The sequence below is a fragment of the Salvia miltiorrhiza genome, chromosome 7, assembly GCF_028751815.1.
Source record: "Salvia miltiorrhiza cultivar Shanhuang (shh) chromosome 7, IMPLAD_Smil_shh, whole genome shotgun sequence".
NCBI classification, from domain to species: Eukaryota; Viridiplantae; Streptophyta; class Magnoliopsida; order Lamiales; family Lamiaceae; genus Salvia; species Salvia miltiorrhiza.
The window spans coordinates 19078268-19093595 of record NC_080393.1 but is presented as its reverse complement, the minus strand read 5'-3'; the positions used below and the strand labels follow the sequence as shown (position 1 = coordinate 19093595).

The following is a 15328-nucleotide window of genomic DNA, read 5'->3' as shown; positions in this document are numbered from 1 at the left end:
TAAATATATGTAAAGGGTCATCGCTTACATCTCATTACTTACGCACACGCAAATTCCGTTAACACAAAGTTCCCAAAATTCTCAACTATATTCGCGTTCTTTCAGTTCTCAACGAAAGTTCAGGCATTGTATGAAAAAACGCTAAAAGTTTGGGATCTTTTATGAAAAATATTGAATATTCAGGGATTTTTAGGATAAACTTAAAGTTCAGGACATTTTATGATAAATATTGAAAGTATGGTACATGACTTTAACCTTTGCCTAACTATATAGTGAAATAAGAAGATGACGTGAATGTTTCGCATGTGTAGATGCGCTTGGGAAAGTTTCATTTTCTTCAAGTCTTCAGTCTTTTTGACCGAGTGTTGACTTCACTGCTGGTTGATATTCAAAGATTAGATCATCATAAGTCAATCTTCAAGTCTTTTTCTTTAGCGCGTTCCCTATAAGTTATCTATTATTAAGAAAGTTGAGCTCTTTAGAGCATCCACATCCGAGAGCCCCCAAAGGGGCTCTTAAATGGTCTCCACCATTTCTCAGCATCTTCCCAATATTTGGGCTATTTGTACCTGAGCTCTTAAATTTTCTTTTCCATTTTATCATTATTTTTAATGTTCTTTTCAATTAATTTAACACTACATTGATTAAAAATTAAAATTACATTATAATAAAAATAAAAGTCTAAATTAATTCAAATTAAAAGAACATTTTAAAAAAACTACAATCCTAAAATTTAAGTTCATTGTGACGTTTGATTTCCTCAACCCTTATCAAATGAAACGCCAACTCGTCAGGGTTCATCTGCGACGTATCTTTGGCTATGATAATGGAGTTGGCGAGGTCCTGTTGAGTTTTGGAGAAAATATCCATCACTTTCACCATGTTTTCCCTGGCCTCGACTGCTTGTTTTTGCTCGTTCAATGACTCGGCATTCTTCTTGTCTTTTTGTTTGTCTCTCTTCGCCTCATTTTGGCCTTGGGGGCTCGTTGAGATGCTTGACTCGCTAGAAGTCGTCGTATAGCGATCGTCCGAGTATTTCGAACGTTTGGTAAAGTGAACATCCTTGTCGATAGACGCAAATTATTAAGTTCCACATAGCACATGCCAAGCATGGGGATATTTGAATACACCCCCATGCTCGGAGGCATACAACTGTTCTGATTGATCAATGATTTGATCATCGCTCATGCCGGAGGCCTAATTCACCCCGACATTTATCGTAGATGGCCTCCCACACATTGACGTCTGTTGGAAAATAGAAGAAATATCCGACTCCAGTTTTGATGATCCTAAAACTCTTAGACTTAGTTTCTTCAGTCTTCATGCTTGAACTCGACTGTTAGAGTTCAATCTCTTGACTGAAATGAAGGTAACTAATAGCTGTAGTCTCTCGACGTCAAAGACCGAAGAAATTGAAGACTGAAGACCTTGAAGATCAAAGCTCAGCTGAAGACTGAACAACAGAGGAAAGTAACTAGTGATACAAAGGACATCTGTACTGAAGTCAATGACTGAACAACTGATGTGTCAAGCCTTATCAGTCAACCTCCTACTTCGAACTGAAGCTCAGAGATTCGCATTAAATGCTCCTGCAACGACATTAAATGCATCAGATTTGAAGATCGTCCTTTCCAGTACACCAACCTTCCGTTTTGGTGCCAAAGTACTAACGCACCATGCTCCTAGGACAAAGAGGACTCAAACTCTTAACCAATTAGGAGCAAAGCAAATTGAAGCCTCAGCCCAAAGTACGGAATGTCTCACAACGACAGAAATCCTGAAGACCATCTCTCCAACGGATCTATTCAAGACTTCGCCTATAAATAGAGCTCGAGGAAAACCTTCAATCTGGGAATGACCGATTCGAAGACATACACTGAAGCTCTGTCGAATTAAAGAGACAACATTTCCATAGATAGACAAATTTCGAATCGAAGAAGAGAGTAAATCATCGTTGTAAAATCAGTTTAGCTGATTATCAAAACTCTCTTAATAGATTAGGCACCTCATGTTGTATCATTAGCCTAGTATAGATTATCTGAGAGCCTGTTCTCAGTAATCTAAGTTGGAAGTGTTCAAACCTCTTTTCAAAAAGAGGAAAGTGTGTTTAAATGGTTGTTTAGTACCAAGAAACTAAACAAATGGTTCATTGGCACCAGTCAAGCCAAGTAGTTGTTGTTTAGTACCAGAAAACTAAATTGTTCTTGGTTGTGGTTTCGTACCGGTTCAAAACTAAACTGTTCGGTTTCCTTGGCACCCAGAAAGCCAAGAGAGAGTTCAGCTTAAAGGTGGTGGCTCCAATTACCTTACCATTAGCTGAGTGGGCACGACAGTGTCAGGGCGTGCTAAGTGTTAAATCCAATTCAGGGTGGATTGGTAGGTTTGCTGTGCACCTCTAAAGCATAAGCCCAGAATGTTTGTCAGACAAATAATCTGGCTGTAGATGTAGGAGAGATGTCTCCGAACCACATTAAAATTTCTTGTGTTCTTTACTTGCTTTCAGTTATTTCCTTTATCTGTGTTTAACTATTTTCAACTGAACTAGATTAACTGAAAAGTGTAACTAAGGATTTTACAAGTAACAAACATTTTCTAAAGGTTATTCGCACTAAGTTTAAATTTCGCTGCTCAGTTATTAATCCTAATGATGACTGATAGTCAGAGAGATTAATAACTATACTATGTTTTACAAACTAGACTGAAGCCTTACTTGGATATCAGCTAAGCCTAGTGCTTGACTGTTGTCAACTCACTGAAGTATCTTCAGTATCAGTCTACAACCTATTTCTAACTGAAACTGGTTAAGTTTGTTTGACTTGCAAAAAATAGCCCACGGGTGTATTCTCCCCCCCATACACCTGTCAGTCAACCCTCCGGGACCCCAACAATGTCCCTTTTGGACGCGTTGGAAGTGCAATTTGATTTGCTTTACGTTACGTGGAATGGTGCATTCGGGTCGTTGCTCGTTGTATTTGATGACAATGTCGCCCCAATAGACGACAACCTTTTGATCAGCTCCCTTCACGGCGTTGAGTGTAGCCTCGACATACGAATGTCGTCTCGACTAGAGTATAGCTGCCTCTTTGCTTTGTCGTCATCAGAGTCGGGATGGCGGGTATCTCATCCACATCATCGTTCGCTGCAAAATTGGCGTTCAAGTTAATTCCCTCAAGACCCACCCTAGGCGCGACATTTGATTCTTGAGAGAACGGCAAGAAGGCTCCGTCAGACGAATTTAAGTTGCCCAACGACGAATTTTGGGAGAAGTTGTTTCACCAATCTTTCCAACTATCCTCCATTTTTTCTAGCACAATAAAATGAAAGGAAAATAAATTGAAATAGAATGAAGAAGATGAATAGAATACGAAAGTAGTGTGAAAATTGAAGTGGAGGATTGTAGTATTTCTAGAAGAAAAAAAAGAAAGAAAAAAATAAATCAAAAAAGAAAAGAACACAGCCGTTGCAACGGCTATATAATAAGGGAAAAAATATGATTCTTTTTTTCAATTTTCAACTGTGCTAGGTTTTTAATTTTTTTTTCCTTCATGAGTATTCCTATTCGGTCGTGCATTGCACGTGCCCTTCTCTATCTCCTCTTGAGCCCGACGCCAAAAAGCAAGGCGAGAGCGCACCACCGGGGCACCGCTCCACAAGCCCCGTTAAATATGCTCTTAAAAAATAACTACCCAATCTAAGGTAAGAGCTTATTACATCACCAATTACATAAAAAGTAATAACATAAAAATCTTTTAAATTGTTGAGCACTGACAATAAACTTCATGTTAATTGATACTTAGGTTTTAATATCAATCAAAACCTTATATAACTTTTTCAACAATCATCATTATAAAAGATGTGTTAAAGATTAGTGTTATATGAATGCAAGATATGAAGAAGATATAAATAATTTGTAAAATTAATCAGATAATATTCTAGCACTGAGTAAGTTAAGAATAACTTAACGAAACAAATAACTGGAGAGAATGATACCAAATAAAAGTAAAGTCGCGTTTAAAAATATCTTTATTATTTTTATCTTTTAGAAATTAAGAAGATACAAAATGAAAAAAAAAATTAGAACATTATAAATAAAATTATTTTGAAGTGTCATGTAGAATTTAAAATTATCATGTGCTCTTAACTCTAGGGGTCTCAAAATGGGCATCGGGTATTCTCGATCCGGACCCAATATCCGAGCGGGTATTCGGTACCCGATACTCATATAGTTGGACTGACTTTGTTTTTAAGCTTGAATTTGTCCCATGTTTTAGCTTGTTTTTTTTTTTCAAAATTGTGAATTTTAGTTTGACTAACTTTGAAATTGATTTAAATTTAAAAAATTCAATTCGTGATTTAAAACTAAAACTCATGTATAGTTCATGAATTAACTAAACACAAAAATTTGAATATGATCGGATTGACCCGCACCCAAATCCTGACCCGCATTATGATCCGAACCCGCATCTTGACTCAAATCGCGTAAATGACATTATTCGGTTATATAAATAGCACTGCCTATAGTTGACACTATTCGATTATATAAATGAAACTGTAATATTTTAAAATGTTATCGTGTCATTTTCAATTTTATGGTGTCATTTAAAATATTATTGTCTCATTTACAATTTTATAATGTCAGTTACAGGAAGTGTCATTTATATTTCTGAATAGTGTCAATTGTGCATAGTGTCATTTACAATGTTATAGTATCATTTATACGTAGTGTCATTTATATACAAAATAATCTTAATTACACGGTTCGAATCAGGATACAAATTCGAATCAGAATATGAATTAAAGTGTAATTCGATTATACGATATACCCGATTATATTCAAGACATCCTCCAAATAAAAACTTATGTATTTACGGTCCAGTATGCCTAAAGAATAATACAACTATGCGAGTCGACTTTGAACTAGTCAAAAGTGATCGCTCCACTTGGAGTACTTTATGACAATTTGGAAACAGTTAATGCATACACAACAATTATGATTGTTTCTTTCTCAAAAAAAAAAAAAAAACAATTATGATTGTTTTGAATTTAAAAAAAAAACAGTTATGATTGTTTTTTTTTTCTTGATTAAATTGCGATTGTTTTTTTTTTTTTTTTTAACATATAATATCCATGTAAATATCTAGTAAACCAAATGGAAATACTAAAATATTTGAAATCATGTATATCCCGTTTCATTGAAATTGAACTACTAAAATATTTCTTTTTCTTATTGCAAAAAAAATATATTTATTTTTCTATTGACAAAAAATAATTATTAAGATAAAAAATACTCCCTCTGTCCCCAAAATAAGTTCATCTTTGGGGACGGCACGAATTTTAAGAAAAAGAGGTAAAATATATTGATAGTGGAAAAAAATATGTTATAATTAGTATTGGGAGTGGTGAAAAGGTGAAAAAGTATTATAATTAGTATTGAGAGTGGTGAAAAAGTGAAAAGTAAGAATAAATAAAGTATTATATTAGTAGTGGGGTAGTTGTCCAAAAATGGAAAGAAAAAAAGAGGAACTTATTTGGGGGACGTCCCAAAAAGGAAAAAGAGGAACTTATTTTAGGGACGGAGGGAGTAGTCATTATTAATACTTTTACAATTTACAATCACGAAATTTTTTAATAATGAATTGATCACATGGAGTATAATTTATAACTACGAAAATTCTTAATAACGAATTGATCTATTTTATCTATAATTTATCACCACAAACTTTTCAATAATGAATTAAAGCTAATTCATATAATTAAAGGCAAAAATAGTATTTCTATATTTATAAATAGGGTTAAGGTGCAGATAGGCCCCTCAAGTGGAGGCCCTTAGAGCGTTTCAGTCCCCTTACTAACTGTGTGTGCAAATTGGCCCCCGAACTCAAACAAATGGTGCAGATCGGCCCCTCTGACTTAACACCGTTATGGGCCGTTAGTCAAGGGGGCGATCTGCACCGTTTTTCGGAGTTCAGGGGCTAATCTGCACCTTTTAACTTTTTAATTAATTCATCTCTCTCGCTCAAAATTTGATCGTCGTTGTCGCTGATTCAAGCTCCGGCGAGGCTGGCGGAGGGCGCCGCCCCTTTCTTTCTCTCTTGGGCCCTAAACCTCGGAGCTCGCTCGACTGCACACGCTTAGCGTCAAGGACGAGCCATAATTCTCCCATTCCGTCGGAAATCGCCGCTGCAATATCCGGTGAACCCGCCGCCTGGCTTTTCTCGATGAGGAGTCGCTTAGCTTTTCTCGATAAGGAGTCGCCTCTTTATCTCAAATCCAGCGAAATCCGGTGATAAATGCCGACGATGCCCGTCACCATCTACACTATCGGCGTGCTGTTGAAGAGGGACGCCTTCAAATCAGAGACCATGGCCAACATGATCTCGATCTCGATTGGGGTCACGATCACCGCCTACGGCGAGGCGAAGTTCGATTCGTTGGGGGTGATTCTGCAATTAGGGGCGGTGACGTTCGTGGGAGAATTCGAGTTTTCATTTCGATTATGTGATTTTCGGGAGCAATGACGTCGATTTGGAATTCCCGATTTGGGGCTTGGGAACTTGATTTCGTGATTTTCCTCATCTGACGGCGATTGACGCCGAAAAAGTTGGTCGGAGAAGATGAGATGTGATTTTTTTTTAATGAACGGTGTGCAGATTAGCCCCCGAACTCCAAAAAGGGAAAAATGTGCAGATTAGCTTCTGAACTCCAAAAAAACGGTGCAGATCGCCCCATCTAACTAACGGCCCATAACGGTGTTAAGTCAGAGGGGACGATCTGCACCATTTTTTTGAGTTCGAGGGCCAATCTGCACACACAGTTAGTAAGATGACTGAAATGCTCTAAGGGCCTTCACTTGAGGGCCTATGTGCACCTTAACCCTTATAAATATATTAATTCTGTATTAAATGTAAATTCGTATAGTATAGTAAGGAGAAAAATTTAGCGAAAAAAATCTTGTTCCAACTTGCAAGTTCCAACGACCACCATTTACAGTTTATTTCTATGGAAGTCAACGCTGACTGTCTTCCTCCATTCCACACGGCACATGAAAGCCGCCATTAAAATCCTTCAAACCCACCTTCAAACAACCCCATTCCACCACAATGTCTTCTCTCACCCATCTTCTCCCTTTCTTCTTCTTCTGCTTGACGCTCTCAATCCTCAATGTATCTCACTCTCAAGCACAGCCCACTAACATCTCCGTCTTCTCTTCCTCCAACTCCCTATGGCTGCCCGGCCAGAACCAGACTCTCCTCTCCCCCGACGCCGCCTTCGCCGCCGGGTTCCTCCCCGTCCCCAACTCCCCCGGCCTCTACACCTTCTCCGTCTGGTTCCGCAACGTCGTCTCCCTCAACGCCGTAGTCTGGAACGCCACCCGTTCCCCCGTTTCCGCCGCCGCCTCGCTGCTCATCTCCCGCTCCGGCGAGCTCCGCCTCGTCAGCTCTTCTGCTAACTCCACAAATCTATGGCCCGCGATCGTGAACGGAAGCGGTCTCTCGCTGCTTTCCAACGGTAATCTCGTTTACGGCAGTTTTCAAAGCTTTAACTTTCCGACCAATACGATTCTCCCTAATCAACAGATAAACGGGACTACCCTATTTTCGAGCAACGGGAAGTATAAGTTTGATTCTAGGCAGCTTGTTTTCATTGGTAGGAACGATAACTATTGGACTAATCTTGGAAATTTTACATTCATGAGTTTGGATGATTTGGGGGTGATTGCATATGGTAATAATGCTATGTATTACGCCTCCGATTTCGGAGTCAAGAAGCTGAGAAAATTGAGCCTCGACGATGATGGGAACCTTAGGCTGTATAGCTATGATGTGGGGTTGAGTCAATGGATTGTTAGGTGGCAAGCTTTGTTCCAGTTGTGTATGGTTCATGGCACTTGTGGTGCAAACTCCATATGCATATACGATGCATCCAACTTCTCGACTTCCTGCGTTTGCCCTCCGGGCTACACGAGGGGGGCCGGGGACTCGTGCCAGTTGAAGACCCCCTTGAGCAGTTTGGCGAGGACCAAGTTCTTGAGGTTGGATTTTGTGAATTTCACCGGTGGATTGAACCAAAGTGACATCGAGACTACCAACTTCACGACGTGTCAGGCTTCTTGTTTGCGGAAACCTGATTGCCTGGGGTTCATGTTCAAGTACGATGGGACGAATTTCTGTGTTCTGCAGCTGGGGAGGATGAATGATGGATACTGGTCTCCGGGGGCGGAGAAGGCCATGTTCTTGAGGGTCGATGAGTCGGAGAGCGATGTGTCGGGCTTCAATGGGATGACGTCGTTGATGCAGACCATGTGCCCGGTGAGGATAAGTCTCCCCGAGCCCCCGGAGGAGTCGAAGGCTATGACTAGGAACATTGCGATTGTGTGCACTCTGTTCGTGGCCGAGCTTCTGTGTGGCGCATTCTTCTTTTGGACGTTCCTGAACAAGTATATTAAGTATAGGGACATGGCGAGGATGTTCGGGCTGGAGGTGATGCCGGCTGGCGGGCCAAAGCGGTTCACCTACGCCGAGCTCAAGGATGCCACAAACAACTTCTCGAATCCGATCGGGAAAGGCGGGTTTGGGATCGTGTACATGGGGAAGCTGAGCGACGGGCGCGTGGTGGCCGTGAAGACCCTGAAAAACATCGGCGGCGGGGACGCTGATTTCTGGGCGGAGGTGACCATCATTGCGAGGATGCACCACCTCAACTTGGTGAGGCTGTGGGGGTTCTGCGCTGAGAAGGGGAGTAGAATCCTGGTGTACGAGTACGTGCCGAACGGATCACTGGACGAGTTCTTGTTCCAAAGCGAGGAGGATGAGAGGAAGGCGATTCTGGATTGGGACATACGGTACAGGATCGCGTTGGGGGTGGCGAGGGCGATCGCGTACCTGCACGAGGAGTGCTTGGAGTGGGTGCTGCATTGCGACATCAAGCCGGAGAACATACTGCTGGGAGACGACTTCTGCCCGAAGGTGTCGGATTTCGGGCTGGCGAAGCTGAAGAAGAAGGAGGACATGATAAGCATGTCGAGGATAAGGGGGACGCCGGGGTACATGGCGCCGGAGTGGACGAGGCCGGAGCAGATAACGTCCAAGGCGGACGTGTACAGCTACGGGCTGGTGCTGCTGGAGATGGTGAGCGGGGCGAGGAACTTCGCGCAGCTGGACTCCAAGGTGGAGAGCGACCAGTGGTTCCTGCCGGGGTGGGCGTACGAGAAGGTGTTCAAGGAGATGAGCGTGGAGGAGGTGCTGGATCAGCGGATCAAGCACAGCTACGACAGCAGGGCGCACTTCGATATGGTGAATCGGATGGTCAAGACAGCCATGTGGTGCCTGCAGGAGAGGCCCGAGATCAGGCCGTCTATGGGGAAGGTCGCCAAGATGCTTGAAGGGACGGTCGAGATCACCCCGCCTACCAAGCCTAAAATATTTTACTTGGATGCCTAAACTAAAATCACATCATAATTACACACCACTCTATACTGTGTTTAAACTTTATAGTACTCTCTGTAATATACAAGTGTTTATGTCCAATTTCATCGCAAGGAATATTAGTACCTACTTTATAATCTTTGTACAAGCTAATTTCTTACCGTGACCGGTGGAGTCGTAGAATAATTGGCAAAATAAAACATCAACGTAATTAATGGTAAATGATGAACGAAATTGATATTGAATGCCTGGCTGTAGTCAAGGAAGGAGGAGAGGAAAGGGATGACGGTGGATCTCACCGATTAAACTACATCTGATGACAACCGACTAGAAAGAAATAAATTTACCGTGTAAATTTATATGTGAAAAATGATTAGGTTAGTTAAATATTGAGAAATTGTGGAGAAATTATCATAGGATTGATTGAATTAGCGTAGTCGGTTGGGTTATCTGTTATTGGGCCATCTTTAACAATTAATTTAATTAAAGCCCAAAAGGAGATGGAACATATTCTTTCTACAAATTCGAGAATATGGTAGTAGTTTGCGACGCCCACGCGTTTTATCGTTAGAGATCATCGCGTATTTGCGTACTCAAAAATTCTTCATAATCTACCCTGCACCCAAAGCTCTTGGAGTTGAATCTAGATACAGAAAGCATGGCTCTGAATCCTCAACTCTTCCCCAATGGGATGCCGGTGCCCTTCATCAACGAGATGTTCGTCTTGGCTAGAGACGGCGTCGAATTTGAGATCGACAAGATCCCCGGGTTTCTTTCCTATCCCATTTTTTTTAATATTATATGGAATTCGGACCAATTTTGAATTGCTATTATGATTTTGATTGAATGGTAGATGAATGGAGTCTTAATTCTCGGCATGATCGTGGTATTGATTGATCAGATAACACGTCGTATGGAATTGCCACTTTTTTTTCTTCTTTTTTTTCAAATACTTTTATTGTTTAGGAGTTGATTTTTTTATATTAAGATTCTTTTGTTCAATTCGCGTTAATGTGGTGATTGATGGCCGTGTACTGTCGTTCAGTTAATGTGAATTACGTTGCCAATTATGGAAGGGATACCCGAGAACGATCTCTTTCTGATTGATGAGCCCAAAATTTGATGCCTTTCTTTTGTTCTCTGCATCATTTTGTTAGTCTAGTGGCCATAGGAGGTTTTCGTAGTCCATCATTTTACTTTGGAACCTCCCCAGTATTCTTAGGATCAGTTGTTAGCTTAGATATTGTTATGGGTCCAACGGAGGGAAAGTATGTTTGGGAATTTTATTTTTTAGTTTTTTTGGGGGACTTGAATTAATGCAGATAAAGTGCAATTAGAGTAGTGGTGAAGGCTAAGGTGAAGTATAACAAGTTATGAGTTGAGTTGGGGTTATCTTCTTCCCTCACGGAGTCACAGTTCAAACAGCGTGGTGGTGTATTTCTAGATAATAGTAGTATTATATCTTTATGCTTCTGGTTTTGAATATTGAGGCACTTTCCTGCAGAAAGAAAAGCATGCATTTTAAGAATAGAACTCAATAAGAGACACCACCGACTTTGTTGTTGCTTAGCTTAATGTAGTTCAAAACTGTGAACCATCCAGAATTTGAGATACATTTTTTTATCAATAAATTTGGTTATGCCTGGTTGATTGATCTATTATCTACTCATATGCTATTTGATGCCTCCAATCTTTATTAGCAAGCTCCTGCACCATTCATATTCTATTGTGCCAACTTGAATTCTGAATTATTGAGGTTTACAATCACAACAGCACTCAATTTTCATGTTTCAAACTCGCAGCACTCAAGGTGGAACAGTTAAAGCAAAAGGAACTATTTACTTGTCAAATATCCGCATGGTGTTCGTTGCAAAGAAACCTGTTGGGAATCTTTTTGCTTTTGATATGCCCCTGGTATGCATAAGTTCTACTTGTTTGCCTGCTTTTACAAAAGTGCTCAAAGAACTACATCTATCATCACATCCATCCATGGTTTTCTGGGATTTCCTAAGTGTCAATATGGGTTGATATATCATTCTAAAATGACGGTTTTGATGTTGCTCTGTTAATTTATTTTAGTGATAAATTTTTCATCACTTGGGAAGGGGTGGAGATAGTGGGATTGAATCAGAATTTCACCATGATGTGGCATAATAAGGGAAGAATGTTATTTGATGCCTGAACTCTACAATATATGATGGAATATCTATCCTGGGGTTCCTTGAAGTGTGATGTCACGGTGTGAGTGTGACATTGTGCACACAATCCTCTACCTAATAGCTCCTTCCTCACTACTTGCCTCCAGGATTCTGCCAAAACTAGAGGATATTAACCTGTATGTCAAACCATTTGGTCATTAACTCTGCTAATTTTGGTAGGAGACGCATATCAACGTCAATCTTCATTTGTTGTTCCTGGACATTTTGTTTCAGGGATTTCATTTATTTGCAAAACTTGTGGAAAAAAAGCCAGTCGGAGACTCGGAGCTGTCCTGAAATGTTAATCTACCTCATTTATTATTCATTTTGGCTGGTGGATTTGGGTTTTGCTTCCCTATGATAAAGTGGGAAATTGTATGAGTCGATATAGGTCACACCACTATACATTAGTAGTTATAGGTTTTGGAAGCTCCAAGATATCCGACCAAATTGCAAATAAAATGAGTAGGGAAGGATAATAAGATTGTTAACGAGGAATGCGATCAAGAGCTACATTCTCTATTGTGGAAATAGTTTTTGAATGAATTATGTTACTTGTTAGTTGTTACATGTTTCTTCCTGCAAATTTGTAGATGAATTCTAAGAATGGATTGCACTTATTTCAACTTGGGATTTACAATGCAGCTCCATGTTCATGATGAGAAATTCCACCAGCCAATTTTCTACTGTAACAACATCGCTGGTCGTGTGGAACCTGTAAGCTTTAGAACTTGTGTTTCTGGTCTGTTGTTTCACTTGAGCGGGTCTGAAGTTTCTGCTACCATTTCCAGGTTGTGCCCGATAATGAGCATAGGGCCCTTTATTCAACTCATTCTTTCAAGATTCTGTTCAAGGATGGCGGTTGTGGAACATTCGTCCCACTCTTCTTCAACTTGATTAGTTCTGTCAGACAATATAACCAGCATCTTGCAGCACAGCCTCGAGTGGATCCTCTCCAAGCAGCACAAACTCCTGTTGATGAGATGATGAGACACGCGTATGTTTTCTTCCTGTTACACACTATCGCTGTCTTTGCAGTTTTTACATCATGCTCTGCTAATGAGAGAAGAAACTGTATGTATGTTGCAGATACGTTGATCCTAGCGACCCCACTAGAATTTTCCTGCAGCAGCCGAACGCAGAGTCACAGTTGAGACGCCGCACTTACCAACCAAATAATACTGAAAACCCAATGTAAATCATTGCTGTTGTTTCCCTCATCTATACTTGTTGAGCTCATGCTTAAAAGTTATGTAATATAAACCTTTGCTTTTTATTTGGTTGCTAACGTGTCTGAAAAATTATTTTACGTGTGTGCAACAGAAATGTAATGCTTGGAATTTGGTATCAGACATATGTACAATCTGTTATTTCTGTTCACATGAAAATGGTGCTAACCGTACCAGCATAGTTTCTCTATGAAGTGTTCTCATCTTTGTCATGTGTTGTTATTATATCACTGCGACTGTATTTATACACTGTAGAAAATGCACACGGTGATCATGAAAAATATCAAGAAATGTCATGGTTTTTACACATACAAGTCATGAAGCGACGCGGTGCAAGCCTCGCCTCAACCACAGCTGGTAAGCAGTCATATGGAAGGCGTCGTAGCTCTGACTCTGAGGCACAGCAGACCACCTGAAGTGCTTCCTAACCACGCACAAGCTGTGATAGAGGTCAAGGTACGTCTGCTCGGGCACGGATGTTATGATGTTTTTCAACTGAGGAATATCATTTTGGTTAACTATGATAGAAAACTTGCTCCAGTCCAGAATATTAGCAAATGGAAGATCGTAGTAATTTGATATGAGAAGAGGCACACAGCCGTAGTGGATGGCATCCACAACTCTGGCTGTGTTCACCTCGTACCCTTTGATGTGGAGGCAGTATCTGCTTCTCATGAAACCTTCCTCGTACGGCATCGACGAATGCCCCGAGAATATACGGAACAGAGAATCGTTCCCCCACAACCGCAACACCTCCTGCCGAGCGACAGAGTTCTGAGCTCTACCGGCGAAGAAGACGTGCTTGCTTCTGCATCACGCATTCATAACATCACAAAACTGAATGAAACAATGAAGCAAGGAGTTGGAGATTAATACTGACCTCTGATGTGGAGGAATGAGGGTTTGGTGGTCGGGTCGAGGCCAGACTTGAGGCAGTGCTATGTCTCTGTGCGGTGTGTAGAGCCTCTGAAAGTAGCTCGAGGAGCAAGTTATCTGAATGGCATTGTTGCGGAGGGCGGAGTGTTGGGAGGTGGCCTCGCGGCCGACGGAGTGGCAGCAGACGAAGAAGTGGTCGGCGCCCCCGGAGGCGTTCCAGTGAGCGGACTCGGAGCTGATTTTGGTGACGTAGTTGGCAACGAAGGTGGAAATGGAGGACTCGGAACGGACGAGGGGGTGATAGCGCATGATGTTGATGGAGAAGGGCATGAAGAAGAAGTGGGCGTGGTTAGGGCGTTGGGTGACGAGGGAACTCCGCAGCAGCGCCAGCTTAAAGGCGTGCTCGCTGTAGTAGTTCCCTATTTTGGGATTGAGGGGGTCGGGGTGGGGGAGAAATACAGCAGATGATGAAGTGTTGGCGTTCAAGGCATCAGGATACACGTAGATCCTTAGCTTGCTCAACATCTCCTCGTAATCTGCATTGAAAAATTCCCAGTCGTGATAAGGAGAGCTCCTCGGAGGCGGAGGAGACGACTTGAGGTCGGGAATTTGAGGGCGCAGCGACCAAATAGATGAAGATGTGATCAAGAGGAGAGCGATGGGTGAGAATATCATGAGATATGCATTCCAACATTTTCGCCTTGAGATACTCAACAGACTCATCACGCCCTCTTTCTCTCTAATCATAAAGTAAACAAATACTACTAGTAAGTTTGAAGTGACACAAAGTCGACGATGATGACTCAGACTTTTCATTATTCAATAAATTTGAATTAAATAGTTGAGGAAAGTAGGTGGTTCTGTCATTGGAATGATGTCTCTCAACGATAAATTCAAAAATCAAAAACATAAATTCAAGAAGAAAATCGAGGATCAAATGTAAATGTTCCCTTAAGTCACAAAGAATTTAAGTGTGCCAATCTGGGAGCATTTAATTCCTGAGGTGGACATGAAAAGGAAAGAGAGGTGAAGCAGCAGTCAGCACTTACAAGTTACAGCTAATGGCGGCGGAGGAACTTCCTTCCGGTGGTGGAAGACGGAGAGAGAGAGAGAGAGAGAGAGAGAGCCCCTCGGTTTGCGTGTCACTCCACTTTTTATATGTAGTAAACATTCTTGGTTCTTCTAAAAATAAAATACTGTAAATTCTTGCTTCTTCAACGGCACTACTATTGGGGAAGAGTCTACACTACGCGGGGGCGTAGTGCGCTCTCCGCTCCGATTGTTACACGTGTAGTTTATAAAAGGTAACTTTGAACAGTATCCGGTTTCGAGATAAACCACCTTCCAACACTATTCCTGTTTTTTGTGAAGGCACCTAGTACCTAGAAAACCTACTACCTAAAAGACCTACTATTGAATTTTAATCTTCTCCTGCACTTGCTCTTGATTTTGAAAATCTTGAATGTGTTTACCATCTCCAGTAGCTGGTTTTCATCTTCTCCGGCAGTGTTTGTCTTCATTTTCCTATTGTGTCATTTCTTCACCATCGACATTAGTCGGTTTTATATGCGGCATTTGGATTGTGGAGATTACTTGAAGT

The 15328-nt window shown here is 41.2% G+C and overlaps 3 protein-coding genes across 4 annotated transcripts; 2 read left to right on the top strand and 1 right to left on the bottom strand.

Annotated features, from left to right (window-relative positions):
- Nucleotides 1–6998: 6998 nt before the first annotated feature.
- Nucleotides 6999–9527, top strand: LOC130993174 (G-type lectin S-receptor-like serine/threonine-protein kinase At1g34300). Its single transcript, XM_057917950.1, has one exon. It carries the CDS (start codon nucleotides 7101–7103, stop codon nucleotides 9438–9440), a length of 2340 nt encoding a protein of 779 aa, XP_057773933.1. The 5' UTR covers nucleotides 6999–7100; the 3' UTR covers nucleotides 9441–9527.
- Nucleotides 9528–9656: 129 nt separating this feature from the next.
- LOC130993176 (uncharacterized) lies at nucleotides 9657–13042 on the top strand. 2 transcript variants are annotated; one of them, XM_057917953.1, is made up of 5 exons: nucleotides 9657–10193; nucleotides 11228–11339; nucleotides 12269–12340; nucleotides 12415–12620; nucleotides 12713–13042. In XM_057917953.1, exons 1-5 carry the CDS (start codon nucleotides 10084–10086, stop codon nucleotides 12819–12821), a joined length of 609 nt encoding a protein of 202 aa, XP_057773936.1. In that variant the 5' UTR covers nucleotides 9657–10083; the 3' UTR covers nucleotides 12822–13042. The 2 variants fall into 2 exon arrangements, with proteins under 2 accessions (XP_057773936.1, XP_057773935.1); XM_057917952.1 differs by having other exon boundaries at nucleotides 9965–10193; nucleotides 12415–13042.
- LOC130993175 (probable glycosyltransferase At5g03795) lies at nucleotides 13035–14958 on the bottom strand. The gene is made up of 3 exons (XM_057917951.1): nucleotides 14778–14958; nucleotides 13733–14467; nucleotides 13035–13660 (listed from the first exon to the last, which is right to left on the bottom strand). Exons 1-3 carry the CDS (start codon nucleotides 14897–14899, stop codon nucleotides 13168–13170), a joined length of 1350 nt encoding a protein of 449 aa, XP_057773934.1. The 5' UTR covers nucleotides 14900–14958; the 3' UTR covers nucleotides 13035–13167.
- Between the last annotated feature and the right edge of the window lie 370 nt (nucleotides 14959–15328).

Coding starts and splice junctions, on each gene's coding strand:
- LOC130993174 (XM_057917950.1), top strand. CDS start 7,101: ATGTCTTCTCTCACCCATCTTCTCCCTTTCTTCTTCTTCTGCTTGACG.
- LOC130993176 (XM_057917952.1), top strand. CDS start 10,084: ATGGCTCTGAATCCTCAACTCTTCCCCAATGGGATGCCGGTGCCCTTC. Junction 10,194..11,227: donor GAGATCGACAAGATCCCCGG/GTTTCTTTCCTA, acceptor TCAAACTCGCAG/CACTCAAGGTGGAACAGTTA. Junction 11,340..12,268: donor TTGCTTTTGATATGCCCCTG/GTATGCATAAGT, acceptor TTTACAATGCAG/CTCCATGTTCATGATGAGAA.
- LOC130993175 (XM_057917951.1), bottom strand. CDS start 14,899: ATGTTTACTACATATAAAAAGTGGAGTGACACGCAAACCGAGGGGCTC. Junction 14,468..14,777: donor GCCGCCATTAGCTGTAACTT/GTAAGTGCTGAC, acceptor CTTTATGATTAG/AGAGAAAGAGGGCGTGATGA. Junction 13,661..13,732: donor CTCATTCCTCCACATCAGAG/GTCAGTATTAAT, acceptor TGCGTGATGCAG/AAGCAAGCACGTCTTCTTCG.